The sequence below is a fragment of the Mustela putorius genome, unplaced genomic scaffold (assembly GCF_011764305.1).
Source record: "Mustela putorius furo isolate JIRA1106 unplaced genomic scaffold, ASM1176430v1.1 tig00003909_pilon_pilon_pilon, whole genome shotgun sequence".
NCBI classification, from domain to species: Eukaryota; Metazoa; Chordata; class Mammalia; order Carnivora; family Mustelidae; genus Mustela; species Mustela putorius.
In genome coordinates, this window is record NW_025422057.1 from 8,480,935 (window position 1) to 8,503,035 (window position 22,101).

At 57.1% G+C, this 22,101-nt stretch overlaps 2 protein-coding genes across 2 annotated transcripts; both read right to left on the minus strand.

Annotated features, from left to right (window-relative positions):
* Positions 1–3,540: 3,540 nt before the first annotated feature.
* HMX2 (H6 family homeobox 2) lies at positions 3,541–6,034 on the minus strand. Its single transcript, XM_004751758.3, has 2 exons — positions 5,516–6,034; positions 3,541–4,637 (listed from the first exon to the last, which is right to left on the minus strand). Exons 1-2 carry the CDS (start codon positions 5,781–5,783, stop codon positions 4,087–4,089), a joined length of 819 nt encoding a protein of 272 aa, XP_004751815.1. The 5' UTR covers positions 5,784–6,034; the 3' UTR covers positions 3,541–4,086.
* An 8,606-nt stretch (positions 6,035–14,640) lies between these two features.
* On the minus strand, positions 14,641–20,610 carry HMX3 (H6 family homeobox 3). Its single transcript, XM_004751759.3, has 2 exons — positions 17,367–20,610; positions 14,641–16,729 (listed from the first exon to the last, which is right to left on the minus strand). The coding sequence occupies exons 1-2, from the start codon at positions 17,770–17,772 to the stop codon at positions 16,056–16,058; spliced, it is 1,080 nt and encodes a 359-aa protein (XP_004751816.2). The 5' UTR covers positions 17,773–20,610; the 3' UTR covers positions 14,641–16,055.
* Positions 20,611–22,101: the final 1,491 nt, after the last annotated feature.

The following is a 22,101-nucleotide window of genomic DNA, read 5'->3' on the forward strand; positions in this document are numbered from 1 at the left end:
GCAAACCGCGGCTTTTCCGATCACGTGGACTTCCTTTAGCGCACGCCTAAGGCTCCGGTCCTCGTGAGGGCCGAGTGGAAACTACAATTCCCAAAGTGCCCCGCGCCCAGGATGAGCTCACGCTCTCTCCCGCCCTTTTGCGGCACGCTGGGAAATGTAGTTTCCCTGGAGGCGACGCCCGGCTGCTCATCTAAATATTAGGCGGGAAAGATGTTCTTTCCCGTTTGACCCGTGGCTCACTTCCCACCTCAGTCTCTCAGACTCAAGAACCCCGTTTTGGTCAATACTTCATTTCTCCCTTTCACTGGACATGCACACGCCCGTTAAGTTAACCAAAAATTGGTGTGGAAATACTTGCTCTAATCAATTGCATTACTTTGCTCTGATTTATTCTCATTTTCCTGATGTTTCCACCCCTGAACCAAGATCTCACATCTTCCATTGTCTTAAGATCTATTGATATCATAAAAAGCCATCCTTATTTATACTATGCTTTCTCCCTCCGTTCCGTCTTTCTTCAGACATTTATGGAGCACCTACTGAATACCAGGCCTGGTGGGAGCCTCTGGGAAGATGCATTAATCGGACAGCCCTTGCTCTCAAGGGAGCTCCCTGTCTAGAAGGGTGGACAGACTGGAAAACAATTACTCTGCAGTGTGTTCAAGCTCAAAACTTCTGTATGTTTAAGCAGGGTCCTAAAATGACAGCTACAATCTTCTCCCCATTTACTTCCCAACCCTCCAAAACTCCCTAGAACTGCAGGCTGTTTGTTCCCATTATCTGTTTCTGGACTCCTCCAGAAATAGGAGAATCAAGAAGTTGCTTCTGGAACTTACTTGATCTCCATGAAAGAAAAGTAATTCTTAATTAATAACTAGAATGCTGTGGCTCAGTTACTCTTGAATATAAAAAAAACTCATTGACAATTTTCAGTTTAATCCACACTGTAACCTCTTTTTCACTGCCTCTTGCGTGGGAGGGGAGTCCGAATCTTATTATGTGATTTTGTATGAAGTGGGAAGAAATTGTTGGAATTAAAGGGTTTAACTTTAAAGGTATGTTAATAAAGGGAAGTGTTGTTGGTCTTTACCCCCTCAGGTGCACTTCTCTTTAGGATTCTTGACACAATGAGCATGCACACAGTAATCACCCTTCTGCCCACTGTGTTGATATCACCGCTAAAAGAACAGATCCTTGCCCTCCCTCAATGCCAATCCTCTTACTCAGTTCTCTACACTTTCTCTTTCAACAAGTTAATGGTGAAGTTAAGAATTTTAAAATGCAGTGCCTTGCCATTCTAACTTTGGCTAAATAATTTTATCCAAATAATTCTATTTGGTTCCCTCTCCCAGTTGTTTATTTAATTCTATTAGAGTTTCAAGATTCTGAACATGAATTATCTGCTAATAAAATCTAACAGTATTTCATTATACAGTGTGTGTATGATTCAGATCCCTCTGGGCACACAGTTGCAGCCGGACTCTATTCGAGTTTTAAGAAACGTCAATCTTTAAAATCCAGTTTACAGCCTAAAAAGGAGGCTGATGATTTTGCTGATCATTCAAATGAATTGATAGCCTTGAGATAGGAGATCTGGCCACAATGGAATCTTGAACATTTTAAATCCAAATGCAAAGTCTTGTGTGTGTGTGTACACTCAGTTACCTGTAGGAGCAGGGAATTCCTAGAAACTAATTACACTGTTGGATCACCTTGGGCTGCTAATTTCTGAATTAGTAAAAGGGTTGAAATATCCACTATATGATAAACCAGAAAAGGGTCATCCCTGAAATCTTAAGGGCGAAATCACTCTGCCATTAAGAGCCTTGAGTGGCTGGAGAAAACCACTTCCTATAAGAGAAGTAAGCGTAAGGAGGATATAGTGACCCAATACTGTTAAACCATCATCTCTTGACAAAAACATCATCTATTGAAATGCAGACAATAATGAGATGGATGGAATATTCTTATACAAGTGGTTCCTTGAGAAAACTGGTTGTTCCTGAATGGAATATTCAAATAACAACTTTAAAGGGCAAGAATAATTTAAAGTGGGTCATCTGGAAAGAAAAAATTCTTTGGAATAAAATACATGTACCAAATAAGTCAGAAGAAAACAGATCCAGTATCACTTTTGTTTTCTCTCTTTGTCTATACAATACTTAGCCTAGTTCTCAGCAACTTCTAGGGCTCAGTATACATTTACTGAATTGAACTTGCTGTAAGGAAATAAGTGGACTAGAACTAACTTAGCATCTGCAGATGTGTTCTTGGATAACGTCCCTCTAACGTCATCCCGAAAGAGATTGTAATTTTCATGAAATCTTATGTGAGAAAACAACAATCTCAAAATGGACAGGAGGCCAAGCAGTTCAGACAGAACACTGCGGGTCACACAGACGGTTTACAGATAGCCTCTACATTTCCATAAAATGCTGATAATTTCGATGCCTCTCGGCTCAGAGACAAGTCCATCACGCAAATGTTTTCCTTCTAGAGCGTAAGGTCCGACCTCCTCACTGCGCACTCCCAGCACCCTTGCACCGGCTAAGGGGACTTTGGGACCGGACGCGGCAGGACCGGGGGGGGGGGGTTCTCCCCACGTGACACGGGACCGTCGTCTTCCTCTAAATTCCAGCCACCTTTTCCGCCGTTTTACTCGAACAGGCGGCCGCGATCAAACATTGCAAAACTCTGTGATTTGCATGACACTCGCGCTGCTGTTCTCTGGGTGCCGCGCCCTTCTAGGGGCAGGTGTTAGGGCGCGGAAGCCTGTGGGCACGCAGGCCCCCTGCCGAGGTTCCTTTCAGCGCGACTGGCCACGTGCTTGCCCTTGACCCCGCCATTCAGCCACGCACAATGCAAAATATACAACAACAACAATAATGTGCACGGAAGCGCCTTTGCAGTCCGCGCTTTCTTCGTGGCCCACGCCTGCTTTGCCTTGTCTCCAGCCTCAAGATCCCTCCTCAGCCGAAGAGCCGCCTCTCTGCGTCCAGTTCCCGCGCGGCACCGCACGCACAACTGTGCCACCCGCTCGGGAAGTGCGCGGCTGCAAGCCTGTCGCGCCGGGTTGGGGGACGAGCAAAGCGGGCTCTGCACTTGGTACAGGCACGGCCTTTCCACCTGACCTTCGCCCTTGGAAGGAGGCGCGCAGCCCAGGCTGGGCCAGGTCGCCCGGCGCGCTGTTGCGGCTAAGCCCACGGCGCTCCCAGTGCGGGGAAGATGCTCATTCCGGGAAGGCAGCGCTTCAGCAGTGAGGCTCCCCGCCTTTGTCCCTCTCCGCCCGGGCTCCGGAGCTGGATTCCGGCCCAGGTGCGCCTCAGCCTGCTGCAGGTCTATGGGCACCAGGGAGTGGAAGCGGGCGCAGCTCTAGCCCGCGTGCGGCCTCGGCGGTGCGGAGGTCCCCGCCTTTAACCACTGACCGCAGGCCCAACCGCCACGTGGGGCGAGCAGGACCTCTACTGCCGCGCGCCTCCACCGAAAATCGGATAAAGCCGCGCATTAGCTCGCTGGGCAATTAATCTCACCAAAATTAGCAACGATGCTTAAAATGTTTTATTTTTTTTCCCCTCTTTAAAAATATTTACAGATCTGAGGTCTCCTCCTGCCCATCCTCGGGACGAGGAAAACGAAAAGAGGCGTTGAGATCATTGTCCGAAGCCCCCGCTGGCTTGGCCGGCTGTGTGTGCATGTACGTACATACAGGTGTATGTATGGGGAGAGGAGTGTACCTGGTTCTGTTGATGTTTTTCTGATTTTTTTCCCCTACCAATTAGTGTAGATCTGGCCGGAACTCCCTTTCCCACCGCCACCCGAGAACATCCCCTCCAAAATGGTTTTCAAAGCGTATTGGTTTGTTTTGGCTAGAAAGCAGGCGATCTGGCTTGAGAAATGCCGATAAATAACCCGAAACAATCAAAACAAAAAGTAGGGCAGAGGCCATAAATAAGAGATAATGAATACACATGGTGTATTTCTTAATATTCCCGGCAACGCACCGGCCCGCGCCGGAGCCCCGGGGAGGGAGGGGGAGGGGGCGCCGCTGGAGGCGGCCCGGAGAGCGCGGCGCGGGCCGGCGGCCGCTCAGTAGTCGAGCTTGTTGTAGAGGTTGTAGAGAGGTAAGGCCGAGAGGTTGCTGCCGGGGTAGTAGAGCGGCGCGGGGAAGGCGAGCGAGCGCGGCACCGGCACGCGCAGCAGCGAGCTGTCCCGGAACACCAGCGGCATTCCCACCAGAGTCTGCGCCGACGCGTGCGCCATGTTGGCCGCCTCCAGCTCGGCCGAGAGCTGCCGCTTCCACTTGTTGCGGCGGTTCTGGAACCAAGTCTTGACCTGGGTCTCGGTGAGCTGCAGGCTGGAGGCGAGGCAGGCGCGCTCCGAGCTGCTCAGGTAGCGCTTCATGTCGAAGGTGGACTCGAGCTGGTACACCTGGCTGCGCGAGAAGACCGTGCGCGTCTTCTTCTTGGCGCCCGCCTGCCGCTCGGCGCCGCCGTCCCGCGGCCGCTCGGGCCCCGGCGACGGCGAGCCCGCGGGCAGCAGCCGCTCTTTTTCTTCCTTAAAGTCCGGGTGTGACGGGGAGAGGAAAGGCGTGCGCTCCGAGCTCGCCGGCCCCGCGCCTCCGCTGCCCTTGGGGGTACCTGGGGAGGGAGAACAGACAGGGAGGCATGGAGTCGGGGAGCCTCCGAGACCCCCCAGTCCTGGCCGAGGCCAGGGGGATGGCAGGAGGCTGCAGCCTTGGTCCCAACGCCTTCCTCTTCTCCCTCTCGCTGGAACCCGAAGCCCCGCACCCTAGCTTTGAAAAGGCAGCGGGACCCAGCTATTTCGAGAGTATGGGGTCTCTGTGCCCCCCCCCCCAGCTTCGGAGAAAGGACATGTGGCAACGGGGAGCAAGTCTGGACGGGGGGGAGGGGGTACTAGCATCATTTTAAAAGGTGATTTTGCCTTGTAATAACTGAGCTGGAAGAGTTCCCCGAGCTTTATCGGGAGGCATCATTTCACAGGCCGTTTGTTCGGAAATCACGCTAAGGACTAACGCGGGGCTCCCCTTCGTCAGTGTTGTGAAGAGGAACCATCTCTGAAAGGCACCATTGTCAATCATCTTGGAGTGGTAATCAGGCCGAGGGGGGGGGCGGGGAGAGGAAGCGAGGAGAAAAAAGAAGCTGCAAGAGATTGCGGTAGAGACAGACGGACCGCTGGGACCCGACTTCTAGACCTCTTGTTCGGAAAGTATCCGACCGATGTACAAAGGGGATATTGAGGGCAGAGCCGTGTGTGCGGCCCGCCCCGTACCGGCCCGCTGTGGTATACGCTCCTTCCAACCCAGCCTCGTCCAAGACCGTTCCCGTCACCTCCCGAGCTCCCTCCGGGAGGAGGAGACAGCATCGCGCGCGTGTCCCCTCCCCTCCTCCCTGGACCCCGGGCGGCCGGGGTTCTGGCCAGAGGGGCCCTGCACCCCGGCACAGCTTCCCTCCCGTAGAGCTTGCTCGCGGCCGGCCCGGCGGCGTGCGATCCTTACCCAGGCAAGGAAAGGGGATGGGGGGGTGATGCTTGGGGCCCGGCTCCTTGGGGCCGTGCGGGTCTGGGCAGAAGCAGGCAGGTGCCTTCCAGCCGTCGTCCGGCTCCTCCTCCTCCGAGGACACGGACAGGCTGCGCTTCCTGGCCGGCCAGCCCGCGGGCTCTCGTGGCACCTCCGAGGGGCCCCCGCCCAGGATGGACTGAATGGTGAAGCTGGAGACGCCGCCGGCCGCCGGACACCCCTTGCCTGCATCTTCCTTGCTGCCCATCCTGGGTTCATAAGAAATCGGAGGAAACCAAGAACTCCCTTTAGAGACGATCTGGGTGGAAGGTGGTGCAGGCAGGCAGGCGGGGGGAGGGGCGGGGAGGGGAGCCAGGGGGAGGGGGCGGCGAAGCTGGTGAAGCGTCCCCTTTGCGCTGGGGACACGCGGGCACCGGATGGCTGCGCGGGATCCCTGCCTGCCCGGCTCTGGGTGCGCCCGCCCAGCCCCGCCGCGAATGTCCCTTCCTTGCCCGCCAGCTCGGCGGGTCTCCGCCGGCGCGGAGGTGGCGCGGCCTCATTTGCATAGAGGTTACCGGGACGCGGCCAATCGCAGCGCCGCCGAGCGGCCCCGGAAATTTTCAAAAAGCCCAGGCCGGGCAAGCAGCCACTGTGCGCCCCGGAGCGCGCCGAGAAGCCGGCCGGCATCCGCTGTGTCCAACCAGGGACAGCCGGGCCGAAAGCAGCCTGTAGATTCCAGCCCAGGTTCCTAGCCTCTGTGGTGACTCCCACCGCTCCGACTCCGGCCCCCTTGAGGGGCAGGGGCCAGCGCGGGGCTCCGAGCTGGAGTGGTCCAGTGCCTCCGTCGGAGGAACTCGAGGTCCCGGGGAGCGGCAGCCGGCATGCCGAGCTGGCGCCGGGTAGACCGCTGCATTCGGCAAGGGAGGGAAGGGGTTTAAGAGCATGCGCTTCGGTCCTGATGCCCTTCCTGGGAGCTTAACTGGGAGGCCCGGGAGTAGACAACAGCTGGCCACCCCACCCTACAGATCTCACCCCATCACAGGCCCCACAGGCCTGCACGATCTTTGGGGGTGGGATCTTGTTGCTAGAGATCCTGGTTCAAGTCCCAGCACCACCACTTACAGACTGCGTGAACTAGGACAAGTCCAGTTCCAGTTAGAGCCTCACTACCCTCACAGGGTACCTCGCATGAACTTCTCAGTAGCACCTCCTCCTTTCCCCTGTTTAGAGGATAGCCTTAGGTAGGAGTGGAAAAGGCGTGGAGAGCCCAGAAGCACTAGGAGTCCATAGTAGGTACTCTGTAAACTTTTGCTGGCGAGCCCACAGCCCACACTCGGCTTCACAAGTGATTTTCCAGTTTTGGCAAAGACCGCGGTTTCGGAATTGCTGCAGAAATAGAGGCGCTTTGATGTGGGAAGAAGGCGAGAACAGGTTATGGTTTTAGAATTAGGCAAAATTGATTCAAATCTCATCTGGGTAGCTTTGGGTATGCTACTAAAACTTTCTGAGCATTGGTTTCCTCCCTTCCTAAAATTAGAGGAAGCAATGCCTACCTGGAAGAAGTTAGGTTAGGTCAAAGTGGCCATCTCGGAGGCGCCGATAGGTGTTCAATAAACCGTGGCTCGTTCCCTCCCAGCGGCCTCCTCTAAGCCCTGGCTCTCGCCCCTGTAATTCCCGGATCGGCTGTTACTGGGTCTAGAAGCAGCCTGGTGCGGGCAAAACGGTCCCGGGGCACAGTTGTCTATACAAGCATGGAGGAAACGAAGGTGAGGTAAGGCCCAAAGGCGCTCAGGCAAGACCGCACTCCCCCTGTTCTGTCCCCCTAACCCCGCCCAGGGGCTGCGGCCTTGGGATTGCCGGACCAAGAGCTCTTGGGAGCCCGCGCGCTCCTAGGATATCCCCCCAAAAGCAACCAAGGTGATAGGAGACTCTGGAATCAGTCCCCACAAATGTCCAGACCCTGCACCATGACGGCGCAGTTCCCTCCTTGCCGGCGCCGCGCGGGGTTATTGAGTAACGCGCTTATAATATCATTAGCCGCGGTGAGTTACCGACTGCAGCCCTACCCGTGGCAGAACCTCTCGCTACTTAACTCCTCGAAGGGCTCGTTAATGGGCTAATTGATTAGGAGTCGGCGGCGCAGCCGAGCAGGGGCAGGCGAGGGGGTGGAGGCTAGGGGCTGTGCGCCACGGCCCGGGAGGCCGGCGAGGGGCAGGTGCCGGCCTCCGTCACCGCATTAACCTCTTCAGGGCTCGGCGGCGGGGTCGAGACACATTACAAATGGTCAGCTTTAATCATGGTGTCAGCTCATTAACCCGGAAGGACCCGGCGCTGAAATACAATTTGTGCGTCCTCTCTGCGCGGCCGCGGCGCAGGCTCGGGGGCCACGTCGCAGCCTGTCCCGCGCGCTCCCGCACGGTTGGGGGTTAGAGGGGAGGTTCCTGGAAAGACACAGCCGACTCCCTCACCCGCCTGCGGCCTCGGCTCCGGCCAATGCTACCCCAAGGGAAATGGGCCAATCCAGAGAGCGGAGGCCGCCACCCTCTGGGGAAGAAAACGGGAGTTGTGGGGGAGAGGAGCATTGGTTGGACCCTTCTAATTAATAAATACTTGGCCCCAGCAACCTGGAACACGCTGGGAGCGTCCTATCACTCTTCACTTTAATCCTCATAGCAAACCTGTGGTGCAGATCTTCATCCCCGTTGTACGGGCAGGGACACTGAGGCCCAGTGGGGGAAATTGACCAGCCCGAGCAGAGTAGGAAAGATTGAAGCTCAAGGTTACTCCACTGCCAATTCCAGGCCCTTGGGAGGGGCGAGGGGTGGAGCAGGCTTTGGCACGGAGCTTGGGGAACAGCTGCGGGGGAGACTGTGAGGACCTCTGCTATCTGGAGACCGCTGAGGCAGATGTATGGGTGCGGTCAAGGATCCAAGGAGTTGGCCTCTGCCCGAGCCGGGAGCATGTGAGGCGGCGGCCAGGCCTCTGGGGATGGACCTCGGAGAAGCAGGTCCAAAGCCAGGAGCAGTGAGAGTGGGGAGGAGAGTGTAGCGTGGTGGGGTGTGCCGAGGTTTGAGGACTGATTTGGGGACTCAAAACTAGGAAACCACGCAGCCCCGCGACCCCACAACCTCGCCCCATCCCTCACCCCAGGCTAGTTGGGAAGTCAAAGGGAGCCATCTGGCTTCCCTCGCACTCCGTTTGTTCGCTACCTCCCCTCGCATTGACCGTCTGGTCTACACAGAGGCGCGCTGTGAGTCCTGCGGAGCCTACGCCACCTTCCCACCCCGCACATCTTCAGACGCGCACACATTAAGCCACCCGCACGCACTTGCATAAACGCTTCCGCCTTCGCACGCATTGAGTCAGCAGACGCTCGCTGAGCTCCGACTAGTGCGCGCACACACGCACACTCACTCACACTCTGCCCTGAGCCAGGGAAGTGATGATGGGCGCCTGACGGAGGCAGGGAGGCCGTGGCAGAAACCAGGCAGACTCCTGGCTCTGCAACCTGAAGGACTCTCCTCTGGGGTCTCCCTTGCAATGCTCAGCTGGTCACCGGCGGGGGCTGCGGCCCCTAGGGCACGGGTAGCAGTCACGCAGCAGGGGCCGGAAGGCCAAGACTCGATCTTCCCGCCAACCCTTTGAGGCATCCGGGGGCCGCCGAGACTTCACCCAGGGTGCAAGGACCCAGACGTCCTCTCCTGGGTCCAGCACAGCTATAAAACACACTCCCAGGAACCGTCAGCTCTAGGAACCACCCCCCACAGACACCCCGTCTCTCTGTCCTCAAGTGTGGCAATCTTTCAACTCTGTACCACCTCTGGCCCCACCCTCCTACTCAAAGGGTAGCTCCGCCCCTCCCTACAGCGTTTGGATCAACCGCCCAAACTCTGGAGTATGGCCCCTCCTCATTTGGGGGATCGCCCCCTCCCTAGGAATTAGACACAACCGTGTTCTAAGGAATGATAAACTCCGAGGCTGAAAGGACGCTTAAAGTTTAGATCTCGAGATTATGCCGCTGCTCAATATTAAAGCGGCCCAGAGCAAACTTGCCGAGGAGCCTAATAAAAATTGATCCCCTCTGCTCTGCAGCGGTTGGGAAATAGGCTGGCTGAGCCGGGTAATGGAAGGAGGCTCCCTCCGAAATGACAGATGAAGTCATAAACAAGTTTGATCTTGGAATCAAGCTTCGATAAATATTAAACACAGTCTGCCCCCCCCCCACCTTTACGGGAGTGGATTATGATATATGGTGCGTCCAAACTTTAAAATAAGGAAATACCAGAGAAAATGATCTCAATAAATTTTCTAAGTATAAACGTTGATTATGTTTCGATTTTCATTCAAGGACCTCTGCTGTTCGTTCTTTGGTGCAAATGACATCTCGCAATAGGCTTTTGGGGAAAAGGGCTCCCTATTTGAAAAAGAGAGCCCCAGAGGTGTACAATTTATGTAATCTGCGGCTGGAAAATGAATTGTGTAATTTATTGGAAAACAGAAAGTCATGAAGATTGGATCAGCATAGCCGAGTCCCGACACCGCCCCCCCCACATCCATCAAGTTCCAATTAACAGCCTAACCAGAGAGCTTTAATGGGTTTCCAATCTAGTGGCCTGATAGACTCATCAATTCCTCTGGGAGAAATTAAGAAAATCGACCGCCCCTTGGCGACGCAGTGTCATTCCTTTCTGCAACTATATGTCAAATTAAAAACACAATTAAAATTTAAACTGTTTCAATCAAAGGGTGCCCTGCAACCTATGTTTCACTTAATAGAACTTTGATGAAAATCTGATGCGTGCACTCCATCACCAAGGGGGCGAGGGCGGCGAAGGAGCTCAGGAAAGAAGGGGATTCTTTCTATTTCTTTAAGACATTAGCGCTCCGGTGAGGCACACCAGGTGACTCCACCTGGCTTCTCTGGATGAAGCGATGGGTGCCAACGCGCTCTCCTCAGAGCTTGTTCGCTCGCTCTAGACTTCTACCCCCCAGCTCTTTTTCCTCTCCTTCCACCGCAACCAGAAGCAATCCCTTTGGGACCCCGGCGACCCAGATATGGGGCAGTTTCACCCCGCAGACTCGTGGCCTGGAGCAGCAGCCGATAAGGGGCTCTGGGCGGGTACAGCCAGTGTGCACTGCCCGGGAACTCTGCAAGGAGACACGCAGCTTCCTGCCACCCCCTGCCCCAGGTCTCTGAAACTGAATGAATGAAGGTCTAGGGGACCCTAGAGGCAGAAGGGTGGGAAGTAATCCCAGACGATTAAACGGACCCCAGAGATGGCTACGTCTGCGTCACAGTCTGAGACCTGCTCTCCACCCGAGAAGTCTTTAGGGTACCCCACAGGAGGGGGCCACGCGCGGAGTCAAGTGCCCCCAAATCTCAACTCAATATCCTGTCGGAGCAGTCAGGGCTCCAAAGTACAGCCGGCCTAGTTACCTTGGCGGCCTTTTCCTCTCTCTTGACACCTCCCCCCCCAACCCCTCCCATTGTTTATAGGTCAAAGGGTCAACGTGCGCGCCGAGCGCCTCGACTGGGCGCGGGCGGGCGCTCGCGCACACAAGGGCGTGCACACTTCCAGAACCTACAGCGGGACGCTCGGACCGCGGGCACCCAGAAGCCCGAGAGAGCCGGCAGACAGGGCGAGGTGGTGGGCAGAGAGTGGGCGGGAAGCCTGGAGGAGGAGCCTGGCGGATTTTTTCCGCGGGGCCACGTGTCCGCGCCCAGACAGGACGAGTCCCCTGAGCTTGGTCGCTAAAAGGGAAAGGCTCCTGGAGAGGCCACTGGGTCGCGGGGCGCGGACAACCGCGAGAGGTGGGGCAAAATGGAATCTTGGAGGCAGCAGTCAAGTCTGCACCCCACAGGGCCCCTCGAGGGAAGCTGAAGTGTCCCGCGCGCACACTGGGAGCATGGCCCCAGCCCGGGAAGCCCCACAACGCGGGGCCTAGCCAAAGCTCCCGAAGGCCAAAGGCTGCTCGGCCCTCTGGGCCCCATTTCTCAGATCCCCGTTCCTCGGACACCCACCCCCATCGCCCAGGCCATAGCTGGCCCGGCGCATGCCCGCCTGCGGAAGAGAAAGCAAATTTCACCGACCTGGCCTTCTCTTTCTCCCAGCTCTACCCTCCCGCGCGCGCTCTGAGAGCGGGAAGACGGGAGCGCTCTGGTGTTCTCCCCGCGCGGCCTCTGGCTCTGGCGTGCCCGGAGCCTGCCAAGAGGACGTCCCGGTTCAGAATGAGCGCCCGGCGACCGGGAGGGGGGGCAGTTTATATCTGTCTTGCCGCTGTTTGATGTACACAAACCCGCTCTATTTACTATCAAATAAAAGAAATACATCTGTGTTGCCAACACTAACAGCTCAGGCGCTGACTGCGCGCTCTCCCAGGGCCCGCAGGCGATCCAGGGCGCTCAGACTGGCAGAGACCCGCATTGTGGGGACCTCGGCTCCGAGGCAGGTCCCGGCCCACAGGAGTATGGGAGTCTGCGGCCCGGGGGCTGGCAGGCTCCGTTGCTTTGTCGCAGGTGAGGGAGAAGGAAGGAACGGGCCTTCCCGCTGGACTGCCTTCAGGCCCGGTGCTTTCCATGGGATTCTGCCCAGCTTGCCTTCGTCTGGGGCCATCAGAGCAAACCAGCTACCCAGGGTCATCTCAAACAAAGTGTGCCTGATTTTGCGTGTTAGCCATAGCTGTAATGCTAAAATATGCAGGTGGGTGTACAGTGGGCCACTGGATAAGGGTCTGTAAAGGTCTACCTAAAGAGTGTGTGTGTGTGTGGGGGGGTGAGTGTTTATGTCACACGTGAGTGCGTCCTATGTGGGGTTTGCTGGTGTGTCTATTTGGATGATACAGGAAGGATTTCGCCAGAACAACGTGTCATTTGCACTGACTTGAAGATTAATAGGGGGTACAGATAGGGAAGGCTCTGAAGTTAGGGTAGGTGGAAAGAAAGCTAAGTTCTACGATGGGAGGGCAAGGAGGGTGAATGTATAAAATCTGGGGTGTTGGCCCACTGTCCTAGCATAGGGGACAAGGGCTGACGTCCCACAGTGGAACCTCCGTGCATAGAGGTACCCTCATTCCTTCAGATAGCCCCCTCCTGCTGAACGGTTCCAGCAGCCTCTGGCAATTCCTGGGGAAGTGGGAGTGGGGAAGAGCGTTCTTTGTAGGGGAAGCTGACCCCAAGCAGCTCTCCAGATGTGACAGACCCACATGCACTGAGAGGTTTCTTGGGCTCTCCTGACACCGAGGCCTCAGAAAGCCCTGCGGTAGAGCCTAGGATGTTTCCTTGTGAGCAGTGATGCTTGGTGCCCCCACACTGAGGCTCAGTTCTTTCTCTCGCAATGAGAAATATGACCACCCTGACCAGACAGGAGGGAAGCGGAAGTTTCCCACCTGGGTCAGCTTCTAGGCTCACACAGCCACCAGTCCCTGGAGGTCTGATGCTGCCTTTCTCCCCTAGGGCAGGCACAGTGGCTCCACAGAGAAACCTACCGGTACAGAGCAGCGGGGCTGCCCAATAGGAGGGAAAGGGAGGCCTCCGGGAGCAGGACAAAGGATAAACTGTGTGCACGGGGAACCAGTTATTTCTTGACTTTGTAAAGACTTGGTCAGTCAAGAACCGTTTTCTAGAATCCAAACACAAATAAAGAAGTATTTTCTTGGCGTTTGATAGCATCATGTTCTGGCTGTAAACTCTAAGGACATGTTTGCTATTGCAACATTATTTTTAATGAGCTGTTATTGGCCTGTCCCACAGTTAGTATTGCCAACAGTAAAAGCCATCACTGTGTTTGCAGGTAATACAAGGAACAACATATTTTGATCCCGAATTTTTGTTTATTTTTCATTTACGACACATGCTCTCGTTTTTATTCTAAACCACAGGGAAATAAAGGGAGATCTATTTTCACTGAGGTTCAGGCTAAAATTGTGCCATAAATACGCATGCCAGTTTATTTGGGGGCAGTTGCCCGTCAATAGAAAAGGATACTCAACATTTCAGCCATAGTAGATTCCGCTGTGTCCATTGGGTTTGAGGAACCCAGCAAAGCACTGCGAGAGGGAATGGGAGCGCGTGCAGGCGCTCCCCAGCGGACGCGCCGGCAGTGTGCTCTTCGGAATCTTCACCGTCTACAGGTTCTTCATCTCCCCCTTCTGGCTCCCCAGCTTCAAACTTGCCATGCCAGGAGCTGGGCGTACAGACCCCATGCTCTAAGGCCGGCAGCCCTGCGGTGGGCAAGGAGCGTCCAAGCACCTGCTTCTGTCAGCGGACTCGCGCTTGCAAGCAGTTCCCGGCGCACTGCACCTCCGCAGGCTGCCCACCGAGCGGGTGGGAACCTCGAGCTCTGCGCTTCCGGGGATGGGCCAGACAGGGACAGCAGACCAGAGAGGCTGCTGCCCTGGAGGTGGTGGGCGCCGGTGGACAGAAAAGGGCCTGGCTGGGAGGAGACCATTTCCGCTCAGTGGCCGCTGCCACAGTCGGATGATCTGTGTTCCCTGGCACGCCGGGACCGCCCCCCCTACCCGAGCCGCCCGGAGAGCCACAGTTCTTCAAGCCCTGGGGATGCCTCCCAGTCCGGGAGGTGGTCGGTCTCCCTGGGTCTGCCCTCTCTCGATCCCGCTTCTCCCAGCAGGATTTAGAGACCCGCCTCTGGCCACAGCTAAATTCTAAGTTCCCACCCTTCTTCCCCAACCCCCTTCCAGATGCAACGGAGCCCAGCACCATCCAGGCCCGCGAACCAGTGCCCGGGAATGTCCTGCCCCGAAGCTCAAGGCTCTTGACGGAACCGTGGCCTGGGCGCGGAATGCGAGGCTGCGGCGCTGCGATCGGAAATTTACCAGCCAGTTCTCGGCTCGCGGCTGCCGCTTCGCTCAATTTCTCAAACTTAAGCTTAGGTTCTCGCCCCTTCCGCCCCGCATTCTCCCCTGAGCGCAGGGCTTTGCAAGCCGCAAAAGACACGGGAGAGAGCAGCCCTGGTAGCGAACAAAGCCGCCTCTGTCTCTGCCGCCTCCTGGATTGCGGGGATGTGCGTCCAGGTTGGACTCCGCGAGCGCAGAGGCAGCCGGGGGAGCGAGGCAGAAAAGAGTTTCAGAGACACCTGCTCTGCGGAAAATCGTCCGAAGTTACACACTCTGGCAACACGAAACGCGTCACTTTTCTTTTCTTTTTAATTAATTCAGTTTCACGACAACATTAAGTGTAACAATATTTTGTGGGCCTTTTTCATTTTTTCTTAAAAAGGGACTGAACCCGGGCAGTGACGAGGGAGATGGGGGGTGGGGAGAAGGACAAGCTATCGCAGAACAACAGGTGTAGCCAACAGAAAGAAAACAGATTGGGTGGCAGAGCCAGGAGCCCTGGGGAGTTGAGGGTGAACTTTACAAGAAATCTGTACATATATCAAATAAGTTAAAATTCTCCTAAATTGATTGTCCTTCACTTAAAGCGCTCCAGTATTTTGAGCATTGCTACCTTTGAGCACTGCTACCTATCCTTGCTTCTTTCCTCCCTCCTTTCCCCTTCTTAATTTTCTCCTCCCAAACGAATGACCAGGAATACACAGTGAAAACGTCTGCTCCTCTCCGAGGAGAAAGAGATCAGGTTCCCAGGAAATTTTGTACAATATTGCACAGGTCAAAAGTCCAACACTTACTGCAGAACAAAAAAGGGGGGAGAGGATAAAAGACAGATCCTTTTTTAAAAAGAAAAATATTGAAATCACTCTCTCAAAACAGGGAACAAAGCAATAATAGTAATAATAATAATTTACCAACAAATGAAATCCCCAAAATAAATGCTACTAATAAATAAGACCACTCACACCGGGCCAGGTGTGGAGTTGTTTCAATAATCAGAAGTCTAATTTGGGGCTGTCTTGTCTTTTCCCTTTAAACACTTAGAGAATTCTACAGTCACAAAGCAGGATGAATGAAGAGGTCAACGGTGACACACCTCTGCGGGAAAAGCGGCCTTTGCCAGGGTTCCTACCAGGGGCTTCTCAGATTCTGAAAATTGGGCAGGATAACTGGGGTTGGAGAGGGAGAACCACACCCAGAAATCCAGGAATAAAAGTAGGATAGTGTGAATTATCTCCTTCACCCTCTCTCTCTCTGGACTTCTGAAAATAGTTCTATAGAAAGTGAATAATCTAGAGGGGTTTAGGTGTCTGCGGCTTATTTCTCTTCTATAAAAATAAAACCAAAAAGCCACAGCGCAATGCAAATTTAGGGGGAAGAGTTGCACCTTTTACAAAAGCTTTCGGACGAAGTATATGACCCGGGAATTTTCTTTTTCCTGCTCTTTCTTAATAGAACCAAAACCAAAAGTAAGAGGGGAAGCGCCTCAAATCCGTGAGGGGTGAATTGCACGAAAATGCATTGCAAATACTTACAAAACGCTACCGATTGGGGGAGGGGAGGCCGGGGCAGCGAGCCGAAGCCCCGGTTCCCGAAGGCCGCTGGACGTCTCGGCGCCCTCGGCCCGGCCCAGTCTCCTCCGGGATCTGGGAAGGCGGCCGGGCGCTCCCTCCCCCTCCCCCGTCGGGCTTCAGACCGGCCGTAGCAGCGGCACAGAGGAGACCACCGGGTGCGAGTAGTACACGGGGTGCGGGAAGGTGAGCAGCGGCTGGCTGACAGGCACCGGGGCCCCCGCGGCCGCGGCCGCGGCGCCCTCGGCAGCCGAGTTCTCGTGGTAGAGGATGGGCACCCGCACGATGCGCTGCGCCGCGGCGTGGCTCAGGTTGGCCGCCTCCAGCTCGGCCGCCAGCTGCCGCTTCCACTTGTTGCGGCGGTTCTGGAACCAGATCTTGACCTGCGTCTCGGTGAGGTGCAGCGACGCGGCCAGGCCGGCGCGCTCCGAGCTGCTCAGGTAGCGCTTCATGTCGAAAGTGGACTCGAGCTGGAAGACCTGGCTGCGCGAGAAGACCGTGCGCGTCTTCTTTTTGCGGCACGCGGGCTTCTTCTCCGGGCTCTCGGCGCCCTTCTTCCAGTCCTCGGCGCCCGGCGTCGCCGCCGCCGCCCCCACGCTCGCCCCGGCCGCTCCCGCCGCCGCCTCGCCCTCCTTCTTGCCTTCCTCCGAGTCGCTCTCCTCCAGAATGATCTCGTCCGGGCTCTTGGAGTCCAGCTCCTTGTGGTCGGGGTCGGCTTTGAGCAGCGGCTCGGGGGAGTCGCGATCGGTTCCCGAAGCGGGGGAGGAGTCTCGCAGGAGGGCCTTCTCCGAAGCTGGGGAGAGACAGACAGACGGACGCACACACACACACACACACACACGCACACCGACACAGCCTTCAGCGAGGCCTGGCGCCCGGGGGCCGAAGGCTCGATCCGCGCCGCCGGCCTCTGAGCCCCAGGCCTCCAGGCCTCTCCGTTCCCGTGGGCCTCCTTCCCGGCTGGGCCAGGGCAGGGCCCCCGCACCCTGGGATCCCCTTCCTCCCGGGGGCAGGCGAGAGCCCCGGACGGTGATAGAGCGACTGCTTCCTTTTTTGCCCTCAGATCTCCCGCCAGGGGCCCACGGAGAGGTTCGCTTCTGGCCTGGGCCCACCGGGTCATTGCCTCCATCCAGGCCCCGTCCCCGGTCCCAGCCGGCTGAAGCCTCCCCATTCACACCCCAGGCCACTTTTCCCGGGAAGCGCCGCGCCCCGGGCTCCGATTCCGCCTCCTTTTCTCACCAAGTGGGATTGGATTCCCGGGCCGCTACCGGGCGCGCGGGCAGTAGATGCAAGCCAGGGGCCGGAGGAAGTTGGCCAAACGGCGGGTTGGAGAGCGCGGGGGTCTCAGGGTTGAGGTGGGAGGCGGCGCGGGGCGGGGACGGTACTGGCGCGCGGGGGAGAACATGGAAAGTTCAAAGAGAGGTCGGTACCTTCAGGTCTCGAGAGGTGGCCGCCGGCGGGGGTCAGGGTGTAGGGGTACCACCAGGCCGGGGAGCGCTCCAGGTAGTGCGCGGGCAGGGCAAACCTCTGCGCCGGGATCTCAAAGCGGGGGAAAGCCAGGTCGCCCACCTGCGAGAGCGCGAAGCCCGCCGCGCCCTCCAGAGCCCCCTTGGCCGCAGCGGCGGCGGCAGCCGCGGCGGCAGCAGCGGCGGAGGCCGGCGCAAAGAGCGTCCGTGGGGGCGGCTGCGGCTTAGGGGGCGGCCGGTGGTGGTCTCCGTTGAGCAGGTTCTTGATGGAGAACGGGGACTCCTTGGGCGCGGGAGGTGGGGGCGGCGGCGGCGGCGGCGGGGGCTGCGCGCTAGCGGTGCCAGGGGCGTCCGGCCCGGGCTCCGGCATGGTCCCCTCTCCTCCGGGTCCCGGGGAGGGAGGGATCGGGACAGGCGGGCGGCCGGGCGAGCAGGCGGGCGGCCGGAAATCAGACCATAAACGGAACTCAACTACGGGGCGCAAAGTCGGGGGCCGCCCCGGGCGCAAATCCAGCGGCGGGAGGGCGGGGTGAGGACCCGGCCGGGGCGGGCTCGCATGTGGGAGGGGTGCTGAGGGGCGGGGAGCGGCCCAGCCGCGGCAAAGAGGGAGCGAGGCGGCTCGGCGGCGGCTGCAGCTCCCCGGGAGGAGGCGGCAGGAGCAGTCCCCGGCTTGGGGCTGCGTCAATCCGGCGCCGGATGCTAATGATGAAATCAAAATGTCATCCAAGTTAAATGCGGGGAGTATACGGCGATTGGGCGCGTACAATGGCAAATGGGATTAGGCAGGCGAAGGCGCAGCCGAGTCCGGGCCCCGCAGCCGCCTCCGCCACCGCCCCCTCCTCGCCTCCGCTCGGATTTTGGCGCTTTGGCTTCGGGCTATAAGAGCCTGCCTGTTATTGGCTTTATATAGTCCAATTAGGCAGCAAATGAGGACAAGCCTATTAGCACAAAAGGATATTGGCTCCCGCTAAAGAGGCACTCGGAGCGCTCCGGCGAGCGCAGGAGGCGAGCGAGGGACGCAGAGCCGGCGGCGCCCAGGGCCGGGAGCGCACTGACAGCCGAGGCGCCCGGAGCCCGCGCCTTCCTCTCCCCCCTGCAGTTCGGGGACCCGCTTCCAGCCGCCAGGCCTGCGGGAGGAGGAAGGGGCGGGCCTGGCCCGCCCGGGTCACCTCGGGGTTATCCGCGCTCGCAGCTGCCGATCCCCCGCCCCCAGGGGCTCGACAGGGTCCCGCCGCCTCCGCGCTGCTGGAGAGCCACGGAGCCCCGGCCCAGGAGGCAGGACGCGACCTCCGGCCCGCGGCGAAGTCAGCACTTTCCTACCCTTTGGGGTCCGGCAGCCTCAGCATGTTCCCCAAAGCCTGCTAAGAGCGCGGCCACGAAGAGGGGGCTTTGGGTTCCCGTCTAACCGATAGGAAGGGAATCGGGGTGTATGTCCTTGCACTGCGTCAGCGGGCTCAGGAATCAGCGTGGCCTTGGCCTTTGGCCCTTGGAAACCGAAGAGTGAGTCCTCTGGACCAGGAGTGGGTGTGCGTCTCGGCGCACCCGCGTGTGCGCGCAAAACGGGCTAACGCCCGCGTGTCACTTGCTCGGGCTGCTACAGCAGCAGCGTCGCGGCACCGACGACTACGCTCGCAAGGGCGCTCTTCCTCTCGCGCCGGTGGCCCCGAAAACAGCTCTTCTCTTAGGAAATCTCTCCTGCCAGCGTTTGGAGCTGCCTAAAGCTTTAAGAGGGAGCGACGAGAACCGAAGGCACAGCGGCGGGACCTTCCTCGGTGGTGGCGGCGGCAGCGGCACAGCAGCGTGTCCCCCAGGGCCGCCAAGTCCCTAGAGAACCCTGCTGGGCCTCTGAGGGACAGCTGGGCCGAAAGTCACTCTACTCCGTCGACATTAAAAAACAACTCCCCAGGTTACACAAGAAGCCCATAAGGCAGGCATTTAAGACTCTAGATTTAAGCATCAGATAAAGTAGGATTGTTTGTGGGGTCCCTTCCCGAGAGACAGCTCCCTGGTCAGAGAAAAGCGGCAAAGTGGCCATCACTCTTCTCCACCCATTGTGAGCTTCCATACACCCAAGATCTTTTCATGGCTCTTTCCCTTCCCCACTGCCTCCCCCTCCCACCCCCGCCCCGCGCGGGTTAGAGCCATCTCGCCGCTAAGTCAAGGCCGCCCGTGCCCTGGCAGGTGTAACCGCTTCGGTTCCCCAGTAGGGAAGTGGGTATGTATTATTTTCTGATCTGATTCGGGTCTTCAGACCGCCCCCCAAATGTCGATGCGCGCATTTAATGCTTCTTTCAGCAAACATTCGTCTGCAGTGGTGAACCCTTTTTTTTTGTCCCCCCTTTGGAAACCTGGAAGCATTGTAAATGGTGCTTCCATAAACAATCATTATTCTCATTATTATTACTCCCTTGAGTTTGTACAGAGCTTTAGTGGAATGCAAACCGCCAAAGCGTCCAAAATCTGAGTTTGAAATCAATCATCGCCCTGAAACTCAAGTAGGGCTGGTCTCACACTGGGGTTTTGTAGATGGAACAGGGCTCCCGGAGAGGAGACTGGGCCAAGGTCACCCAATCGGTGCTGGACACCCAGAAGTCATTTTCTCCCCAATTCAGAAATAGCTCGAAGCGCGCAGGTCTATGCGGATTGGGGCTCTGCCGCGACGCGCCCGCCATGCAGCGGAGGCTGCGAGAGAAAGGCCCCTGCGTGGGTTCGCGCGCATTGTGGGAGCTCTCCTATCCCGAGCGGACGCGTGCAAAGTCGGCTCAAGTTCTGCCGCGTGGACGCCGCCTTTAAACGGAGACAAGCAGAAAAGCCGCTCATCTCCCAGGAAAAAGGTGCGACCGGCAGACGTCGCCGAAAAGTTCTGGCTGGGGAAGTGGGCTTTGGGCTGATCCGCGAAACGGAGGCCTAGACCCGGATGGCAAGGGGTCCAGGCCGGCTGGACAAGAGTCCGGGACAGCGGCGGGGGCGCGGCTACCCGAACTCACTCTCTCCGGTCTTCCCAAGTTTTCCCGGGGCGCGCAGGTGCGCCCGTGTGCGCGTGTGTCGCCCAGAAAGAGGAGTTTTTCAGCACCCTCGGCCCATACCGTGAGTTTCTGGGATGCTGGGCTTGAACAGCCAATTGAACAGAGTAAATCTTTCCTTTCCGCTGCCCTAAAGCTGGTGGATGTGGAGCCACTGGCTCGGACACAGCCCTTCTTCGCTCGCCCTCCGGCGAGGGGTGTGGCTTCTGATTACTCACGCCCCGGACTCCGTTCAACGGCAGGCAAACAGCGCCCTCTATGGGACAGCCTCGAAACCAAACCTGCAGGCTCGGCGGGAGAAACCACTGTCCCCATGAAAAGCATTAAAAGCCATCGCTGTCTTACCCTTCCGGGCCAGGCTAGAGAACAAAAGCATTTTTTTCCCTCTGGATTCCTGAAGAAGCAGAGAGTGAAATCGACTGCAGATCACTGCTGATCTCTACCTGGCCACCATAGGAAGTGTCTCACCTGCCTCCCACGCTCCTACCCCCTCCTTTCCTGCCCCTGTTTTAGGGCCCATTTTCTGTTCCTGCCAGTAACTGACCCCTGAGGTGTCCATGTGAGCCCCTGGAAGGGCCAGTGGTGCTCAGTAGGCACTAGTGTTCGAGTCTGAATGCCCGAGTGAATGAGTGAATGAATTCACAGTTCCCATGCTAGAGGATTTGTCTAGTTAATTATGGTTCTTCCCATAGGCTGATCATAGCCAATAGCATTTTTCAAAAACACTTGAGAACCTGAGGTCCTTTGATAACAAGTTTTATAAAATCTAAAAAGCCCAGCAATAGGACTACTGGAGGGGATACTCACAGGCTGATCTAGGTAGACCGACTGTTGAGAACAGTGCCTCCGCAGCATAGTGGGACAAGGGTAGAGGGGGCCTAGGGAATGCTACTAATTAGCACCCAACTTTGAGGGCTGATAAAGGAGAGCTTAGAATGATGTTCTCCCCTGCTTCCCCTCTGCCCACCTCCAGTGGCTGCCAGACACACAAAACAGTTATACATATGCACATTAACGAGTCAGTGAGTAGTGAGTTCCCTAGGGGAGGGGAGCTGTCCATATTTTTTTTTTAACATTTCATTTATTTATTTGACACAGAGAGAGAGAGATCACAAGTAGGCAGAGAGGCAAACAGAGAGAGAGGGGGAAGCAGCCTCCCCGCTGAGCAGAGAGCCCGATGCGGGGCTGGATCCCTGGACCCTGGGATAATGACCCGAGCCGAAGGCAGAGGCTTAACCTACTGAGCCCCCCAGGTGCCCCACATGTCCATATTCTTCAGAACTTCACCTGTTTTCCTCCACAGGGTCCTCCTTGGATATACAGCTTCCTGGGAGAGCCCACCTGCTTACCCATGGAGTGGGGAGGGTCTGCTCAGGCTTTTAGCTCAGACTGCCAAGTTCCCAGACATGGAGGCTCCCCACACAGTGGGCACTGACTCTGATGACCACACTTCAGCTCTTCACTCTTCTCACCCAGCAGGTCCTTGATTTGCAGGCAGGATTGATAAAAGTCTGGAGTAATGATCTCGGGGAAACTGTGCCCCAGTCTGCATGTGCTTTGGCCCTCTTTACTGGAAAGTTCTCTCATTTGTTCCAGGGCTGCCAGGAATGTTGTCAAAGACCCCTCCCTTTGGCTAACGAGTGTGACTGTAAGATGTCTCACATCTGCATCCTGGG